The 21,034-nt window shown below is 32.0% G+C and overlaps 2 protein-coding genes across 4 annotated transcripts in view; one reads left to right on the top strand and one right to left on the bottom strand.

Moving 5' to 3' along the window:
* LOC143254190 (uncharacterized) overlaps positions 1-21,034 on the top strand; it is a gene marked incomplete in the record, with an annotated part of 711,062 nt that overhangs the window by 489,758 nt on the left and 200,270 nt on the right.
* Positions 1,826-5,054, bottom strand: LOC143254198 (uncharacterized). Of its 3 annotated transcripts, none has more exons than XM_076508996.1 (3): positions 4,953-5,054; positions 3,860-4,261; positions 1,826-2,938 (listed from the first exon to the last, which is right to left on the bottom strand). In XM_076508996.1, exons 1-2 carry the CDS (start codon positions 4,968-4,970, stop codon positions 3,884-3,886), a joined length of 396 nt encoding a protein of 131 aa, XP_076365111.1. In that variant the 5' UTR covers positions 4,971-5,054; the 3' UTR covers positions 1,826-2,938; positions 3,860-3,883. The 3 variants fall into 3 exon arrangements, 2 of the variants coding, with proteins under 2 accessions (XP_076365111.1, XP_076365112.1); XR_013030085.1 differs by having other exon boundaries at positions 2,703-2,938; positions 3,831-4,261; XM_076508997.1 differs by having other exon boundaries at positions 2,703-2,938; positions 3,867-4,261.

Below are 21,034 nucleotides of genomic sequence, written 5' to 3'. Positions count from 1 at the left end.
GGTTTTGTGGTAAACAATGTGTAAATTATGGCATATTTTTGTTACTTGTTTTCACTTTTTTATTAGTGCATTCAGTTTGTTTCTCAGAAACAAATTATTAAAATACTCAAATAGAATTATAAACTAGTTGTAATTCTCTTGGATTTTGTTCGATCTGGATAAACGTGCTTTTAGCGATTTCGATTACCAGACAACAATTTAAGTAATTTTAAGCTTTGTTGTTTATATCATTATGTAGCAATTCAATTGATATTTATGTTTAAGTGTTGTTAGAAACCAGTATAAAAAAATGGAACACTTGCTGATAAAAACCACTTAACAATGAGATGATTGGATGTTGTTTATCTCGTGTTTTGACGTCAGTTGTAACGTCAGTTGCAAAAGAAGTACTTTTTCATTCGTTCCAAAACATATACTCTTCAAGATGCATATCATATTCAAAAGAATCTTGTATAAATGAGTCTGAAACATTGCCTAAAGGCCATTCCGAGGCTAATAGGATCCAATTTCTGTTTGGATTCATGAGAAAAACAATTTCAAATACATTTAAAACATTCTTTATTGATGTAACTTTAGACACGAAGTTTTCATCATCTCGTTTGCATTTAAGAGTCGAAGGGCTGAGTAGAAGACTTAGTGTGATAAATGATATCTAACTAAACAACTTGTCTTGAGTTTCGATTTCCTTCAAAACAATATGTGTAAAACCTTTACTTTTAATTTCGTGAAATGTGAAGGCTCAGTCAAATTTAACAGGCTTAGTTAGGCCTAACACGGAATGTTATACGATACTGTCAAATTGTTCATTTCAAAACATTAATGGCACAATTTATTAGACTTGCCTGTTGGTTTAGTAACAATATCTGCATATTCTAATAAAATTACAGCAATGTCCGAAATAAATAAATCTGTGATACTTGACGTCAAAACATAAATCATATTCAGAATTCTTACACTTCCTTGTAAAAGTTGAGTTTGAAATTTTTGTGACATATATTCTTATGATAATACAAAAACGACTTCTTATCAAAAGGAAAACATACAAAGTATAGCATATTAGGCCTTTTCTCAGAGGAACCACCCATCTCACTCCCTAATCCCCAGTTATATTTTATATAATGTTCCAGAATGCTGAACGTTTCGATACCAGTGGAAGACATATCCCAAGTATACTCTTCTGGCGTGGAATCGAATCCCCAATTTTAGCGTGGTTAGTTCGTAGACGTACCGCTGTACCAGCAGGGAACAACGTGTAGTGAGAACTATCGACTTCGTGCAACAACATTTCTGTTGTGGCAAGTTTTAATTTTTGTGTCTTTCGTCAGTAAATATGAAGAACCGCTCGCTCTTCGTATGATTTCCATACAACCTAGTTAATAAGTTTAATTGTTTAGATTTTTTTTTGAATAACCCAAATTATTACAATCGTTTTGTCTTAGAAACATGAACCTTCTTATAATCTTGTCTCAGGATCCAGGTGCGCCTAATTTTATTTTTTCGTACATACGAAGAATCACGAAAAACTTTGTTTTAGGAACTTGAACGATTACATAAAACATATAATGGAGTGATTTTGTTTCCCCGGGATGGGACATAATACATGTTTACCCAATAGATAAATTCCCTATATTCACGCATTGTTGTTTACCAACTTATTATTGTTCAACTGTAAATTGAAACTATAACTAGTTTAGTTGTATGAATAGTTATCACACAACTTAAATGTGTTTTGTTTCCCATATTTTTTCTATAACTCCTCTGTTTTATGAACATGGTCATTATAAAATTTATTAAATTTTGTTTCAGAAAGTTTATTCTAAAGAAGTATTTAATCCACATATTTTTAAATGAATTACATTATGAGAAGATTGAAAAAACAAGATCTTTCGTTTCTTAGTATTTCACGAAAAAAAATTCTTGTGTATATTTTCTCATCACCCGTGTATGTTTCCCAGTGTTTGAACTTGTATTAGATTGATTTAACACAAATATGGATGGGAAGAAAACTATAAAATATGATGAACTTCGTAGAATGGACGGCAACTGCTGGCAAGTGCGGAGGACGACGTTTCGAAAGTCTTCCGCCTTTCGTCTTCAAGTCGACATGAAGAAATATTTTTTCTACACGGTCAAATGTTTTATCCTGAGATTTATTAATTGTAGTGACGAAGGTGAAATTTGGTTGTCACTGTAAAGTCAATATCGATGTAACATTTCTTGAAGAATGTTTATGAATTTTTTTGATAAATATTAAGAACAAGTTATTCTAAAATATAAAAACATTTATTTATAAATGATGCTGCCATCTGTTGGTACAAAAATATTTAAGATGTGTTTCACACTGGTACTTAAAAGTGTATATCATTTTCTCTTACATATCTGTTAGTTCCTATAAAAGATGTCAAAAATATTACATTTCTGGTAAACACTATTCATCATAAACTTAGCATTATCTTTACATGTATCAAACTTTATTCAGTTTATAAGTTGAAACTAACAATGCTGTAGAATCAATAAACGAGTCTAAATATTATAAAACTACACGTGAGGTTTTTCTTTAATAAACCCATTGATTAATTTCGTTATTCAAATAATCTTGTCAAAATATACTAATAATAAACTAGCCTAACTAAGCATTTGATTCTGTATCGAAACGTGTTCCTGGTAAAGAAGAAACACACAGACAAACAGATTAACAAAAGTTTTCTCTTAACTATAAATTACACTTTATTTCTTACTTTATTTACTTTATTGTTCTTTATTTTCTCTTACGTAAAAATCAAACTAAATTTCAATGCAAAATTTATTTATATCAAAAATCAGTTTACAGTAATTTCAATATATTTGTCTTTCATTATATAACCTACGGGTTGTTGATTGAACAAAGGAAAGATTTCACAACATCATTTCTATCGGCGATAATCCAGATTCTAAGAAGCTGTAAAAAGAAAAACATATATCCAGTTTAATATAAGTTGAATTAAAAGGACAAAGCTGTCGATGTTGTTGTAAGTTATTTTATTATAACATATAAATATATATATATATACCAGTGGGATCTTGTGTAACAAATAATATATCACAGACGCTATTTATGAATCTCCTCCTACTTCCTATTACAGCTAATTGTAAAGTACATGTTAAAATGTTCCATTCTTACCCTTTAATAAAACTGGAGATTACTTATGATGTACAACAATAACAGTCCTTTCTCTTCTCCCAACGACTTATCAATAACTTTAGTGACTTAAATCGCTAATATCTGATGTAGGTTCTATGCGATAAACAAAGTTCACATACACCACTGTGTAGCTTTATATTAAATAAACAACGTGTACTGGTGCTCTAATATTTCTCATTTCATACCAATACGTTTTTCTAATGTGTATAAAATTTAAGCTCTCAGACATTACACATTACTTAGAAAACTTATTACTTATATTAACACTGAGAAATTGAAAACTCTTTAAATATTCAACAATTTTAAAAACAGTAAAGTTAACAATGCAGCTTCTTACAAACGTTAACAAAGCAGTGACGATGTGGTGTGAAAGTTATTAAAAGACCAGACTAAACATTCTTATATCATGTAAGATAATGTTCACATTGATAAAAAAGACATAAACTAAGTCACGAATATTGAAACTACTCTTTTGCCCATGAGAGAACAAGTATGTTTAATACGATAGGGATTTCAATAAGCAATCTTCAGATATATGAGTCGAGAGGTATGGCCTAGTGGATAAATTGATTAACTTTATTATTTGAAAAGTTAAACTTTGAAACATTTCTGTATTTAAATGTTGATATTCTTACTTATTTATACTAACATGAACAATGAAATTAAGTGACTTGTTACCAATTACCCTCCACCAATACGATTTTATGCGTCCAAGTGTAGACTATCATTCATTCTTAGCTCACTATTCAATCTTCTTCCCCTTTCGAGTACTTGTCTTGTTGTTCGTGTTCCTCTTCTTAACCTGTCTCTTAAGTTAGGGTCACTGTCAAAAACCAAGCCTACGTCTGGGTCTCTTCTAAACATATTCTTCTCGTATCTTCCACTACCATTATATATTCTCAAATCTTTTTTCTGATCAAAACCACTTTTATTCCCACGTCTCCCAAGAGCTCTACTATTTCCCCCTATATCTCCGTAACAACCGCAACCATTGTGGATGTTTCGGGTTATTTTGTCACTTCCGTTTTCAGCGTAACTTCCTACAGTGTAGACCGTAATCACCAAAAGTAGAATGAAATTCTGTAAAAAAAAATAAATAATTTTTTATGAAACTATGACCATTAAAAAAAACAAACTACTTGCTCCTTCTGTGAGGAAATTCTGTAGACCCATAGTTATTTCAGAGAAACATACAGTTACACAAACTAGTACGATGTAAATTAGCTTATCCTTTTAACTTTTCCCCATAAAGTTTTAATATTTTATTGTGAAATGTTCAAACATAGAACAGACTATGTATAAAATAAATGGCATTATTCATGTTTAGTCCAAATCGTTTAGCCTAATTTGTATTAATAACTGTAATAGAAACGACTTATTAATTTAATGAATGTAGTCAACATAAAGATTATTTTACTGGTGTTGTGACAGATTTCGCGCGAGGAGCTTGATCGTAAATTCAACATAATTTTCTTATTTGTTGTTTTATATGATGAGAGCGTTTGTCACAGTATTATTTTACTGGGAATTCTGTTATACTGAAATAGAATATATTTCTAAGAATTGTGTTATCAATTTATATTTCACTAACAATGTAATGAGATCAGGTCTCTAATTAACAGAAATTAATTTTGGTCTATTTATCTCATATTATTTTGCCACTTCTTATACTGGAATAATACCATGCACCAAATACAACTATTTGTCTCCGGTGAGCTGTGCTAGAGTTTAACCGATAAGTAACTTACACAATAAACTGTAAAACACTTACCACTAGCCTCATCTTCATTCCAGTGCAATAAGCAAAAAGACCTTGATATCGGCTCTAAGTGAGCTCGTTATGTTAATAGTGTTCTTCAAATTTACGAACTTTTATAGCGTATTGTAAATACACAATCACAGTGAAGGCCACAGCTCTGAGTTACGAAACTGTTATAACCCAGATTACTATTTCCTGATTTCAAATTATACAAAGTCATACTTTATAATTCGTTTCTTCTTCATATCTATTGACAAGCGAATTTAAATCACAAATCAACGCGACAAACTTTATAGAAATGTTTTCAGTTTTCTTTCTGACACTGATGTACTTTCAAAGTACGGTATCATGTTGAATAAGCCTTATGGGGTTTATATTACTTTTTCCAAAAGTAAAATACAGAGTTATTTGTTTCCCTTCGTTTCAATCTGAATTATTAAAAACTTTAATTTGTTTCTTTTAATGTTATACATTATTATTATTTATTTGTTTGTCACACTCCAAACGAGTTTAGGTTAGGAACAGTTACGTTATGTTATGTGAAATTTTATAAATAAGTTTATTTAAGGCTATTTAGGTAAAAATTTAACATTTTACTTAAATTATACGTTATACGGTGCGTCCAATAATTATTTCTTAATGACTTAGTGTTCTATTTTCATAGTACAGATAACTGAATATACGGAGACCTCAGCAGACCGATGTAGCTTTCCAATAACAAAAACACACAAACACAACTGAATATAAATAAACTTTCCGAACGCTAATTTTTATTGTCAGATACTTATTTAATAACAATTGTTTCACAGTTGGTATAGTATGTGTGATTAACAACTCATGTTCTCATTAAATAAGTTTCATTGGTGTTTCAATAAAAAGCTGTAAACAGATCTAAAATCCATGTGAATATTTACTTTACTTTATCAGCTTGTTTCCGAGTAATTGGTACGTGCTTCGTATGGAATGTTCTATTCTTCTTTTAAGGATAGTTACACTATCTTTATTAATTATAATACCTGTAATATAGGTTATGTTATATCGAATGAATCGATAGATTTCTTATTAAATTTTGATCCTTTCTGTGTCATTAGATCAAAAGCTAGTGAATATAGAAATACTGTTTGACCTTTAACAGTTTTGATGAATCTCATTAAATTGTACAATAATATGGTACACTGTTTTCCTTTATCGCAGGTAATCTGTAGCCATGCAGGAAATATGGAAGTGTTAACGTAAAGTAAAGCCAAAGACACTGTTCTACAACACTGTTTCAGTTCATTATTGAAAAGGAAACGACGAGAATATGTCAATAGAAATATTGTATGTTGGGACTGGAATTGACAAAAATGGAGAAATCTATAAACTTAAGTTTTATTTTTTAATTGTTTTGAAACCATGATTTCATTTGATAAATAAATATGTCCTATCAAATATTGTCTGGAATATAGTGATATCTGGTGTGACTCAAACAGTTTAAAAAAAACTGTTTTTTTGTGTATGTGCCTGTCGACAAATGAAATTTTGATTCAAGATTATGATAAAATCCCATCTAATAAAGATTTCTGACTGTAGATGATGGTAAAGCACCAACAGTGAATTTAATCAGTCTTACCGCCACTTCTTTAATTTCTTAAAATAAAATAATGGCAAGATACCTTGGTATCTTATAAAATAACTGTATTATCAAAAAAAGCTTCGACTGTCACCAATCCTGCTTAATTCCAATTAAATATTAAAATTGATCTGTTGATTTAACGTGAGTGTGTAGCCCAATAATTTGTGATTTAGATTATGAGATTAGTGAACAAAATAAAGATGAGTTAATAAATAACTTGCTGCCTGATCAAAAAACGGAAACGATTGCTGAAGCATTTGCAAATAACATAATAGCGAGACACGGTGTAACCCAGTACTTTCTGATGGATAGAGATGGTAACTTCGTTTCTACGTTAGAAAATTACATTGATCAATTGTTAAGTGTCCAGAAAACTGAAACAACTGCTTTCCATCCAGCTGCTACGGTATTACTAGAAATATTCAACAGAACTTTGCTAGATATAATCTCTCAATACTGTGAGAAAGATAATAAAACTTGGGAAGAGCTGGTTCATTTATTACAAAAGTGCTGAAAATGAGTCTACTCTGGAAAGTCCGTTTTTTCTATTACATGGTAGAGATGTACTGCTGCCAAAGCAAGAGATAATGACCATAAAAATATTTTATCATGCAGAAGGTTATGATAACAAGACTGAGCTTTTACAGAGACTGCAGTTAGCCTTTGAGATAATTAAAAACATTTAATACAACATGCTCAAGATAGAGAGAAACAAACAAATAAAAAGGCGAAACTAATGAAATAAAATTAATATATAAATTGTTGTTATATACCCTTATCGTTAAGAGAGGAAACACCAAGAAATAAGTAAAACTGTGGAAAGACACTTTCAGAGCACTTAAACAAACAAGTTCAATCTATTTTGAGAATACAAAAATGTGTAAAAAAAGAAAACAGTTGGTACATGTTAATAGATTAAAGAAACTGAAGAAAGGAAACCCTATCTTTAGGAATATATGATTGATGAAAACCAGACAACTGACAAAAAAGAAAATATTAAAGTCCAATCTTATTATTCGAATAAATTAGATTTATCTTATAACAATGAAGAGATAAGTAAAGCCTAGACAGAAAATTAAGAGTTAGAAGACGCTAATACCACATTAGTATCGAGGACAAGTAACAGGGTCTGTGTATCAAGAACATCTATGACGACGTAAGATGATACTGTTACCCATGATTATAACCTTAGATCACGTGGTCGTGTACCAACTCAACCAGAAGTAATTCTTACCCCTACTAAAAACGAGTGAAATTTTGTTTCCAAGTAGTTGAACATAGACCCACAAATGACATTAACAGAGTTAATGTTAGCTCTATTGATGAAACACTTGGTGTGCTAGAAGCTTTTAACGATATATTAAGCAGTAGTCGTAGCTGTAATTAGACTTGAGTTAACAATGTAGGACGTGGATAAAGAATATTGAATATTTTGTATATATATATGTGTGTGTCTGAGAGGTTATCGGACATTTCACTTTATATGTTTTAGTTGTAGAAATATCTGTCGCTTTACTATCCTTCATTACCCTTTTGATGAGTGGAAACATGGCGGCAAAGGACGTATTTTATTAATGAGAAATAAGACGCCTATGATTTTTATTGAAGAAGAAAATGTTATATTATCATGAGATATGTAAATAATTTTCGAATTTTTACAGTATGTTCGATTGATAGTTTGATTACGAGAAGAAGTAATATTGTTCGACAAATATTTTGACGTAAGTTGTCGTGATAATTTCGATGACGGTGGTTCGGAAAATATTACGTCATTTCATATGACAAATCAGGTAATAGTAATCTGATGTCCAGTAAGGATGATACAAGGAGGAACTAAGAACTATGACACCTTATTTAGACGATATCTTGTTGACATTTGAAAATTTGTTATTAGAATTAAAGTATATTAAAGATAGCATCACGATTTCCGATCGGATTCCATGAAAACGTGGTTAAATAAACGCAGGTGAAAATGCTTTCAAATTTTTGTTCGCATAAGTAAATACAAACGATTTACGTCAATTAAACAAGAAAATCGAACAACAAAGACAGGTATAAATATAAATGGTTAACTTAACATGTCACTGTATTGAACTAATTAAACCAGTCTCTTCAATTAGATGACCAGAAATTCTCCTAAGTCTTAGTAAACATTAGAAAATTTTGAAACGTACCAATATCAGACAGTCTGAACTTCATTGAAGAAAACCTGAAATGTTAGTTTTCAAACATAGAATTCAGAATAACTAACAAAAATTATTATTTACCGTTGGAAATTGTAAGACTGAGTTATCTACGATAAAACAAGTATTATATATGTAGCTGAAGACAGAAAGTTAGTTCATACTTTATACGTCGAAATATATTTAAAAAAATGTTAGATAAAATTGATAGGAAGTTACTTCCGTACTTACAATATATGAAACCTACAAATAGTGAATAGATTTATATGTATTACACATGAACTTCTGTAATGACACTTGCAGCAAAGGATACAATCCAGAGTTGGCGGTGAGTGGTGATGACTAGCTGTTTTCTGCCTATTTTGCACTGCGAAATTAAGAACGGCTACCTCAGATAACTCTCGACTAGCTTTGCGCGAAAATTCAAACCAAATCAAACCAACCATTGTTATATGACATTCACGGTACTAGATAGTTTTGTATGCCTCACATTCACAAGTTTCTTGACCTTTATAATAAAACTCTCTTCAACTTGTATTGCTTAGACAATTTTGTTCTTCTGAAGTATGGTATGAAGATATGTTTCAGTTAAAATCTATTGCTAAAAGAATGTAAAAATTACCTTACTTTATATATATATAATTTACTTAATGCAACCTGTGATTGATATGAAAGACGCTTAAGGTGGCTTAATTAAAGTTGTCAAGTTCTTAAGACATGTATATAATAAATTTCGTGAGGAATTATATAGCTGTATTTATATCAACGTATCTATGTTAGTGTAATGTGCAAGGTTTGGTTTGTTTTGAATTTCGCGCAAAGCTACACAAGGGCTATCTGCGCTAGCCGTCTCTAATTTAGAAGTATAAGACAAGAGGGAAGGCAGCTAGTCATTACCACTTGGGCTACTCTTATACCAACGCATAGTGGGATTAGCCATCACGTTATAACGACCCCAGGGTCGAAAGAGAGAGTATGATTGGTGTGACGGGATTCAAACCCTCGACTCTCAGATTAGAAGTTGAGCGCCCTAACCACGTGGCCATGCCAGGCTGATATACTTTTATTTAAATTATTAAAAAACAAGACAACATGAAGTACAAACAATAAATATTTTATTAAACACGTAGACATGGCGTGACCTGATAGAAAGGTAGCGTTCGACTATTACATAATGTGCTTGTCTCGGATCCCAAACACGGCTATCGAACATGTTCACCTTTTCAGCACGTGTGAGCGTTATAACATTATGGTCAATTCCGATATTGTTTCGTAATAGAATAGCCCAAGAGCTGGTGATGGGTGGTGTTGACCAGCTGCCTTCCCTCCAGTCTTACACTGCTAAATTAGGGACGGCTAGCACAGATAGCCCTCGAGTAACTTTGTGCGAAATTCCAAATACAAACCAACAAACAAACATTTTCATTTTTTTATTTCTGCATTCAGTTTTTTTCCCAAAAATAAAAGTATTGAAATACTCAAATGGAATTATAAACAAGTTCAAATTTTCTTCGGTTTGTTAAATGTTTAAACATGATTTTAACGATTTCGATTACCAGACAACAATATTTAAGTAATTTTCCGTGTCGTTTTTTCTCTCATTATGTAGCAATTCACTTGATGCTCATGTTTAAGTGTTGCTAGAAACATTTAAAAACAATCTTTATTGATGTTACTTTAGACACGAAGTTTTCAGCATCTCGTTTGCGTTTAAGGGTCAAATACTTTTAGACATTTAGAAAAATGTCAAGGGCGTAGTGTACTAGGAAGTTCATAGTAGAAGTCTCAGTGTGATAACTGATATCTAACTAAACAACTTGTTTTGAATTTCGATTTAGTTCAAAATAACATGTTGGCACTGAGTAAAACACCTACTTTTAATTTCGTGAAATGTGAAGACTCAGTCATATTTAACAGACTTAGTTAAGCCTAACACGCAAAGTTGTAGGTGTGACTTTAAAGTAATATCGTTCATTATACGATACTCTCATATGGTTCATTTCAAAACATCCCTGCCACAAGTTATTAGACAGGCCTGTTGGTTTAGTAATAGTATCTGCATATTCTAATGAAATTATTGCAATGTCCAAAAAAACTAAATCTGTCATACTTAAAACTTGACGTCAGAACATATATCACACTTAGGTTTCTTACACTTCGTTGTAAAAGTTGAGTTTGATTTTTTCAGAGATATCTTCTTATGATAATATAAAAACGACTTCCTATCAAACGGAGAACATACAAAGTATAGAATATTAGGCCTTTTCTCAGCGGAATCACACATCCCACCCCTAATTACCAATTAAAATTTATATAATGTTCCATGATACTGAACATTTCGAAACCTGTTGAACAAATATCCCAAGTAGACCCTTCTGTATTTGTGTACATAACTTGAAACAACCAACTGAACTGTCCTGAACAGTAGAGCAACACTATCCAGTTAGGGTTCATGTCAACAGGAACAAAATATTTTTGTGAATGAATATATGTTGACTTACATATTTATGTTTCGTTTGCTGTCCCTGTTTAATGACGTCACTAGTTTATAACGGGTAGTGTGTGTGTTTGTGTTTTTTTATAGCAAAGACACATCGGGCTATTTGCTGAGTCCACCAAGGGGAATCGAACCTCCGATTTTAGCGTTGTAACTCCGTAGACTTACCGCTTTATCAGCGAAGGTCAAAGTAAAGCGAGTATAGCGTCAGTAAATATGAGGTAGAACCGCTCGTTCTTCAGACGAGTGCTATAGAACCAAGTTAATGGTAACGAATTTTCTTTGAACAACCCAAATTATTATAATCGTCTCGTCTTACAAACAGGAAGCTTCTTATACTCTTATCTCAGGATCCAGGTGAGCCTAATCATATTTTTGTGTACATACGAAGAATCACGAAAATCTTTGTTTCAGGAACTTCAAAGATAACATACAATAATGAGACGAAAGAACAACTTTACGAAGATATTTTTGTTTTACCTACGGTTTTGTCGTTAATAAAAACTAACGAAAATATTCCAAAAAATAACAACGTAGAGGTTCAAAGCAAGCTTTATCTCAAACCACACATGAGTACAATCCATTAATAAAAGGTAAAACAATGTATGCCATGAACTAATTAAAGAAGTTAATTAAATAACGAATAGTTATAAGTTAGTTTGTTTTTGAATTTCGCGCAAAGCTACACGAGGGCTATATGCGCTAGCCGTCCATAATTTAGCAATGTAAGAAGGCAGATAGTTATCACCACCCACTGTCAACTCTTGGGCTACTCTTTTAACAACGAATAGTGGGATTGACCGTCACATTATAATGCCCTCACGAGTGAAAGAGCGAGCATGTTTGGTGCGACTGGTGTTTAGTCATGAAAATACGAAAAAATATATATTTCGTTAAACTGGATATGTTTCGTCTTCACCTTTTCAACATTCTTAAATTTAATAACAATAGCAAAGGTACCTCGGTTTAATATTTTGTAGACCCCAATCTACTGCCTGGTACGTTTTTTTCATTACCACGATAATTAAATTGGGCTTTTCAGTGAGTTTTTTTTTGTTTCGTGAAATATATCGCCCTCTAGCGGCACAGAGATATATCTGCGGACTTACAAAACTAGAAACCAGCTTTAGATACACGTGGTGAGCAAAGCACAGATAGCCCTTTGCGTAGCTTTGTGTTTCACCTCAAACAATTGTGAGATATATCCACCATAATGAACATAAGTAAATGTCGTTTGTAATGAATTTATAACATAAGTATCGAAACTTTCATAAGGACAAGTTATTTCCGAGGTTACATTGAATACGACGTACGATCTAACATAAACCTTTGTTGTCAAAATAACTAACATTGTTACGTAGAACTGAATGTGCAAGAGCCTCTTAAACGTTAATAAAAAGCTAATAAAAGAAATGCAGCTTAACAACAGTCAAATAATCATTCAAATTTTGTTTTGACGTAAAGTTTGTTGATACTGATAGTTAACATTCTCTACAGTTGTTGGGATGGTGTATCCTTTAGAAATAGAGTTAAAACTTGGTTTAGTTTCGTTTGTTTGTGAATTTCGTGAAAAGCTACACGAGGGTTTTCTACGTTAGCTATCCCTAATTTAGCAGTATAAGACTAGAAGGAAGGCAACTTGTCATAACCACCCACCCTTAGTCCTGGGCTACTCTTTTAACAACGAATAATGAGATTGCACGTAACATTATAACGTCCACATAGCTGAAAGAGGGACCATATTTCTTGTGACGGGGATTCGAACTTGCGACTCTCAGATGAGGAGTCGAGCTCTCTACCCAAATGGCAGCGAAAGAGTAACACGAAAACAAAGATGAAATATGAAGTTTTGAATTTGAATTTGTATGTTCCTCGAGATTAGATTATGATGCTCTAGAAATCTATAAAAAAATCTAAGAGCCATATCGTATCTTCATCGGCCTCCACAGCTGCTAAATCGTTTCTCGGAGAAACCATCCACCTCCTCAACTCGTCTCAAATTTTTTTTTTTTTCAAATATATGGAGAAAAACTTATTCTAAATGTAAAAACAAATATTTATGTATGATGCTGCCATCTATTGATAGAAAAATATTAAAGATGCGTTTCACTTTGGTACTTAAAAAGTGTATTTCATTTTCTCCCGAAATTTCTATTAGATCCGATAACGGATGTCAAAAATATTACATTTCTGGTAAACACTGTTCATCATAAACTAAACACTATGTTTACGTGTATCAAACTTTATTCAGTTTACAAGTTGAAACTAACTCCGCTGTGGAATTAATAAATGTGTCTAAATATTATAAAACCACACGTGACGTTTTTCTTCAGTAAAAAATTGATTCATTTCGTTATTCAAATAATTTTGTCAAAATATTCTAATAATAAACTAGCCTAACTAAGCATTTGATTCTGTATCGAAACGTGTTCCTGGTAAAGGAGAAACAGAGACAGACAGATTAACGAAAGGTTTCTTTTCACTGTAAATTGGACTTTATTTCTAACTTTATTTAGTTTATTGTTCTTTGTTTCATGTTACCTAAAAATCAAACTAAATTTCAAAGTAAAATTTATTAATATCAAAATTCAGTTTACAGTAATTTTAATATATTTTTCTTTCATTATATAACCTACGGGTTGTCGTTCGAACAAAGGAAAGATTTCACAACATTATTTCTATCGGCAATAATACAGATTCTAAGAAGCTGTGGAAAGAAAAACATATATCCAGTTTAATATAACTTGATTTAAAAGGACAAAATTTTCGATGTTGTTATAAGTAAGTTATTTAATTATCTTTCATAATTTTCAAAGTATTTGGGAAGTTTATTCATGATAACGAGAAACAAACTTGAAGCAAAAATTATCTCAAGACGTTTGGCCAGGGTATTAAAACTTTTATTAAAATCAATTGTCAACATCGTTTCCACCAATGTAGGTCACATTCAGGATAACAAAGGACTGCAAACTTTTTTTTTGTTATCCTGAGGAAGTTGATGTTTGAAGACAACTAAAAATTATTTGATTACTGTTGTAATTGGATTTCAATATGCACTATACTTTTATCTATACATATATATAGATAATTTTTCTATTTATATCAGTTCAATTACTATTAACTGTTTTTATAACAGATATATATATATAAATATATATACATACACCAGGGGGATGTTGTGCAACAAATAATATATCACAGACGCTATTCTATTTATAAATCTCCTCTTATTTCCTTTCAGCTAATTGTGAAGTAGAAGTTAAAATGTTCCTTTCTTACTCTTTAATAAAATTGAGAATTACTTATGCTGCACAAACACAACTGTTCTCTCTCTTTCCCCAACGACTTATCGATGGCGTCAGTGACACGAGCCGATAGGTATGGCCTGGTGGTTAAATTCATTAACTTTATTATTAGAAAAGTAAAACTTTGAAACGTTTTCGTATTTACATTTTGATTTCTTCACTTATGAGAGTAACTTCAATATCGAAATTAGGTGAGCTGTTACTGTTATCCTCCTACAGTACAATGTTCTGCGTCCAAATGTTGATTGATAATCATTCGTAGCTAACTCTTCTATCGTGTTCCTCTTCCTCTTCTCATTTTGTTGCTCTTACTGTTCGTGTTCGTCTCCCCAAACCACCACTTAAGTTAAGGTTAATGTGAAAACTGAAGCCTAAGCTTGTGTCTCTTCTAAACATATTCTTCTTGTACTTTCCATTTTCGTTACCTATTCCAAAGCCTGGTTGGTTGGAAAAACCACTTTTATTCCTATGTCTATCAACAGTGCTACTGTCGCTTCCTATATCTCCATGACCACCATAACCATTATTGATGTTTCGAGTTATTTCGTTATTTCTGTTTTTAGAGTAATTTGCTATAGTGTAGACCAGAGTAATGAAAAGCAGGATGAAAACCTGTGATAAAAACAAATATGAAATTTCAATTTTTTATAAAACTATGACTATTAAACAAAAAATAAGCTACTTGATTCGACTGGGAAGAAATTATGTAGATCCAAAGTTATTTTACAGAGACACTCGGATACAAAAACCCGGAAAGTAGTCTATCGTTTTAAAGATTTAACACTTTATCGTGAAATGTTCATACATAGATCATATTAAGCATAAAATAAATGGCATTATTCATGTTTAGTGTTAATCGTTTAGACCAACTTGCATTAATAATTGTAGTAGATATTAAAAACAATTGATTAGTTTAGTGAATCGAGGCAGATGTATCGACAGACGAATATAAATCTCAAATCAACCCTTTATATTCTATAGAAACGTTTATAGTTTTCTTTATTGATACTGATATATTTTCAAAGTCCGACACCATGACAAATAATCATGATGGTGATAATATTGCTAGTTCGTCCAAAAGTAAATTACAAAGTTATTTGTTTCTTTTCGTCACAATCCGGGTTTCTTTGTGTGAAAACTTTAATCTGTTTTTTTATTTTATCATTTTATTATTAATTGTTTTTTTCTCACACTTCTACTGAGTTTAGGTTAGGTACTTTTACGTTATGTTATGTGAGTTTTCTAACTCAGCTTATCTAAGGTTATTCAGATGAAAAATTTACATTTTACTTAAATTATACGTTCTTACTGCCGGAGAGACACACTATCTTCGTTTCCAAGTTAATAAAAGACATTTGTCTGTTGTTAATTGTTCAGAAAAATAAAACAACTGTTTGTCATCGAGCTGCTACAGTATTAGTAGAAATATTCAACAGAACTTTGCTAGATACGATCTCTCAATACTGTGAGAATGATCAGAAATCTTGGGAAGAGCTTGTTCATTTATTACAAAGTGTTGAAAATGAGTCTACTCTTGAAATTCTGTTTTTTCAACTACATGGTAGAGATGTAATCCTGCCAATGCAAGAGATAATGACCCCTAAAATATTTAATCATGCAGTAAATTATGGTTACAAGACCGAGCTATTACAGAGAATGCAATGAGCATCTGCTGAGTTAACTGATAAACATTTAACAAAAATTGCTGACCATAGAGAGAAACAAGCAAATAAAATCTAATACAATGTAAACTACTGTTACCCATGATTATAACCTTAGATTATGAGGTCATGCACCAACTAAACAAGAAGTAATCCTTACCCCTAAAAGGAGACGAGTGAAATTCCATTCACAAGTAGTTGTACATAGAACCAAAAATAACATTATTACAGTAAATTAAATGTAAGCTCTAGTAAAGAAACACTTTGTATGCTAAAAGCTTTAACAATATGTTTAGCCATATGCGTTGTTGTAAATAGAATTAAATTGACAATATAGGATTTGTATAATCATTGTTCTATATCTTATGTATGTGTGTGTTTCATTATTAGACAATTTCTCTTTGTACGTCTTCTGCAGGTTTATACGATCATTATTCTTTCGATGATTGTAAACATGGCGGCACAGAACATAAGTATTATACAAGTAAAAATTAAAACAGGTATGATTTCTTCAGAAAAAAAATATTATCAGGTGGATAATTTTTGAATATATTCCGTTTACATTGTATGATTAAAAGTTTGATCGCGAGAAGAACTAATATCGTTCGAGAAATCTTTGGGTTGAAGTAGTCAAGCTAGTTTTGATGACAGTGGTTCAGAAAATAAGACGTAATTCATGTGACAAATGAGGAAACAGCTATCTTATGTTTAGCAAGTATCTTACAGGGAGGATTAATTAAAAACTATAACACCGAAGTGAGATGCTATCTTGTTAAGATAAAATTAAAGGATATTAAAGATAGCTGTTCGATATTCGATTCGACTCCACAAAAAAGTGGTTTAATAGACGAAGGTGGAAATCTTTTGAAATTTTTATTCAAAAAAGTAAACAGAGACGATTTATGTAAATTAAACAAAAAAGTAGAACAACGAAGACAAGTATTGACAAAAATGGTTAATTTTACAGGTGACTAAAATAAATTAATTAAACCAGACATTTGAATTACATGAACAGGAAATGAAAAAGTGTCCTTAAATACTAGTAACCATTACTAACACTTTGATACATACCAAAATAAGACCGTCGGAGCTTCAAAAAGCAAGAACTGAAATGTTAGTTTTAAAATTTAAAATTCAGAATAACTAACAACAATTATCATTTACAGTTGGAAATAGTGGGACTGAGTTGTCTTAGTTAGTACAAGCATTGTATATACCTGCAGACAGAACGTAGAGTTCATAATTTATATGTCCAAGTATATTAGAAAAGTGTCAGATGAAACTGAAAGGAAATTACCTTCGTACTTGCAATCTGGGAAACCTACAAATGGTGAGAGATTTATATGCATTATACATGGACTGAAATAAAGATAGCCATAGTAAATGACAGACTTACGGTGTTTATAGAGATGCGTTTGAAAGCGTTTCACTGATGAAAGCAAATGACAATCGACTTACTTTGGCACCTGTGGGGGGAGAAGCAGTCAGAGTTGACGATGTTCTTAAACCGAAAAAAATACTTTGAAAATGTTAAAAATGCAACTTCTCTTCCAATGAATAATAACTGGAGATCTTACAAGATGTCAAGTTCGATACACTATTAGTTTTTTTATCATTTCTTTCTTTTGTGGCAAGTAATATTTAAAGAAAGAATCGGGTAATTTTAAAGACTAAAATTTATCGCTGAGCCTACGAGAAATCTAAACAAACTTTGTCAACGACGTCAATATGACCGAATAAAATTTTGCGTTCTGAATATTTTTACGTTGGTCTTCGGTAGAATTAGTTTTATTAAACTCTTCTTTATACATTCTTTTTGACATCAGCATAATTCTTGTTTCACATATTATTAGAAATTCGACTCGCACTACTGTAAACATAACAAATTACTGTAGGTAACCAATAACACGTGGGTTTAGAAATAAGCTTTTAATTTTTTACTGGCACCGTATTATTCCCTTCCCTGCGTCTCTTTGTTTGATCGACTTTTACATTTGTGTTGTTTTCCTTTCTTCTTCCTTCTGCCTTGTTTAACTCCGGTCTTTTATATCTATTTCGCAACACTACGGAACCGGTATCTTTGTGCAGGACATCTTGTTTCCGTATATTTGATTATATTGTGTCATAACCATAGGAACTCTTGTATTCTCCATTCCAGTTGATCTGAGAAAGGTAGCCGCCACACCAACTCATTCCAATAATTGTCTTATACTTAGAATATTATCTCATAATTGTTTGTAGGTTGACCACTGGTGTTGTTATTCTTGAAATCTTCAAATGTTTTATAATGATTTGAACTATTCTGAGACAGCATCTAATTCCTTAAATGAACTCTCGTGTTTGTTTCGTTACGAGTTAAATAGCAGTATCGGCCACCTAGACTTTTGAGAACCCGGTTTTTCGTGCGCAGCATTCCTTCATCTTAAAAATGAATATATGTTGTTGTAACCCGTGGTTTTTAAGAGTTTGTAAAAGGTTATCTACTTTATTTATCATGAGCTACAAGGAAAGCAGAAGTAAGCTGAGTTTTTCTATAAGTCAAGTTATAAGTCATACAGTGAATTATGCATTACTGCTGCGTTGGATAACGAAGAGACAAGTTGTATGGTGAATTATGTATCGCAGCCATGTTGAATAACGAAACTAGCTTTAAAAATTCGCTTGTTAGGACTAAGGTAAACTGATGTAATGATTTTATGTGGTTCTGATTAAATCACAAGTTCCTGAATACAGAGAAAGCAATTTTGCAACGTAACTTATTTAGTGATAAAAACTGCTATTGCTTAATAATTATAATCGAGTTTCGTTCCTTCCAGTATTACAGTTTGTTTTCCTCACCGAAGTACGTTATAAAACTGTTTTCTCTTCCTGTTTTTACATGAAATCACTAAGGAAAAAATGAAGCCTTTCTTAATCCTTCCAAGTATTAAGATGGACCAGAATGTCCAGGTTGTTAAGGCGCTCGACTCGCAATCTGAGGGTCGCAGGTTCGAATCCTCGTTACAGAAAACATGCTCGCCCTTTCAGCTATGGGGCGTTATAATGTTACTGTCAATCCCATTATTCGTTGGTAAAAGAGTAGCCCAGGAGTTGGCGGTGATGACCAACTACCTTCTCTATAGTCTTACAATGCTAAACTAGGGACGGCAAGTGGAGATAGCCCTAGAGTAGCTTTGCGCGAATTTCAAGAACAGAAAGTATTAAGACGGTCCATTAGTCATTTCAAGACGCAAGTGTGGCTCATACGTGTTATTAGTACGAAATATGTGTTGCATCTTTCTCTCTAGTGTATGAATGTTACTACTTACGTATTAAATCTTAATACTGGATTTAACGTTGGTATAGTGTGTGTTCGTTTCTGATAGCATTCATTATGTAATGAAAGTTTCGATGTCATATGTCATTACTCGAGCCACTACTTTAAGGTAAATGTTAAAAGGATGAATGATATATGGCTAACATTACGTAAAACCGTCTTCGTCTTTCAACCAAAGTTTCTCAAAACGTGGATCTTGTGTAACTCTTTCCCTTGGAATGATTTTAACCTAATGCCTTACATTTTATTATGCTGTGTTTCTATTGTTTTTGCGGTGTTTTAAGTTGCAAACGCATTCATCAAAATCCGAATAATATATATTTATATTTTATTGTGATGCAATAAAATAAATGTAAATAATTGTAAACGCTGTATATTTTTTATTGTGGGTCAAGAATCAGTTATTTGATTACGTTATAGTGCGTCTTCATTAACTTTAAGTCGTCGTGTTAGTTTTATTTGCGTAATATGAATAGAGTCATTAGGTGTCGCACTTAGTTAAGCCTGTTACCACGTTACTAATTTTTTACATCTTGGAGGACGAAGTAACCAACATTTGATAGAGTATTCTTTTTATTTAAAAGGAACTTTGAAGTTTAGGTGCGTTATGAGAGTGGCCGTCAAATTCCAGAATTTGATCTGACAAGGGTAGTTCAAGAATTGACTGTGGGTGTTGTCTAGCTGCCTTTACCCTAGGCCTATTCTATCATTTCAAAATTCGGGATAGCTAGTGTAGAGAACTCGCGAGTAGCTTTGTAGCTGAACAAAAACACCAAAATGTTTTACATACTTTCAGAGATCACCGGCTCTTAAAGTCCGACAGCGAAGTGAAAGGAAAAAAACTTAGTACAGTTCTGTTATTGTGAAAAACGAAATAACCGACCAATAATTCATTGTGACCTCTGTGTTCTTTATCAAATTTATACAGTTCGGGTTCTGTATGTATTAAATGTAGTGTATTAGATATGTCGACAGAGAGCACTTCTTTCAATTATTGTAAGTTGTTTACTTGACTGACGTTGTCATGATGAACTTTGAGATGAAGAAACGACTTTAAATCCTTCCAATCAGAGTTCAACGTCGGACAATCACTCTTTCAAGAATTAGGTTCACTGACTGTCCCACAACTAGTTTTAATCGAATATTAACAGTCTGCACAAAACGCCCGCTATAGCTAAATAACAAGATTTGTTTAATTTTTAAAATTTTCGTTCATATAAAATTCAGGTAAAAATCGAACTGAAGTAATTAAATTAAAGAATAGTTGATATCTTAGGTTAACCAAAAATTATTTTTTTCACGGGCTCTTAAGTGATTCAGCGGTAAGTCTCCGGACATACTACGCAAAAACCGAAATTTCGAAACCCGTGGCGGGCAGAGCATAGATAGTCCATTGTGTAGTTTTGTGCTTAATTCAAACGAAAAAGAAAAGAATCTTCTCACAGCCAAAATATTATAATATTCTCAATTTTATAAGGAAAACTAAATATATATGAAGTCCGTTGAATATAAAGAGG

Source organism: Tachypleus tridentatus, chromosome 6, assembly GCF_004210375.1.
Source record: "Tachypleus tridentatus isolate NWPU-2018 chromosome 6, ASM421037v1, whole genome shotgun sequence".
Taxonomy (NCBI): Eukaryota; Metazoa; Arthropoda; class Merostomata; order Xiphosura; family Limulidae; genus Tachypleus; species Tachypleus tridentatus.
Note: the sequence above shows the minus strand (reverse complement) of the source record. Positions and strands in the feature narration are given on the sequence as shown.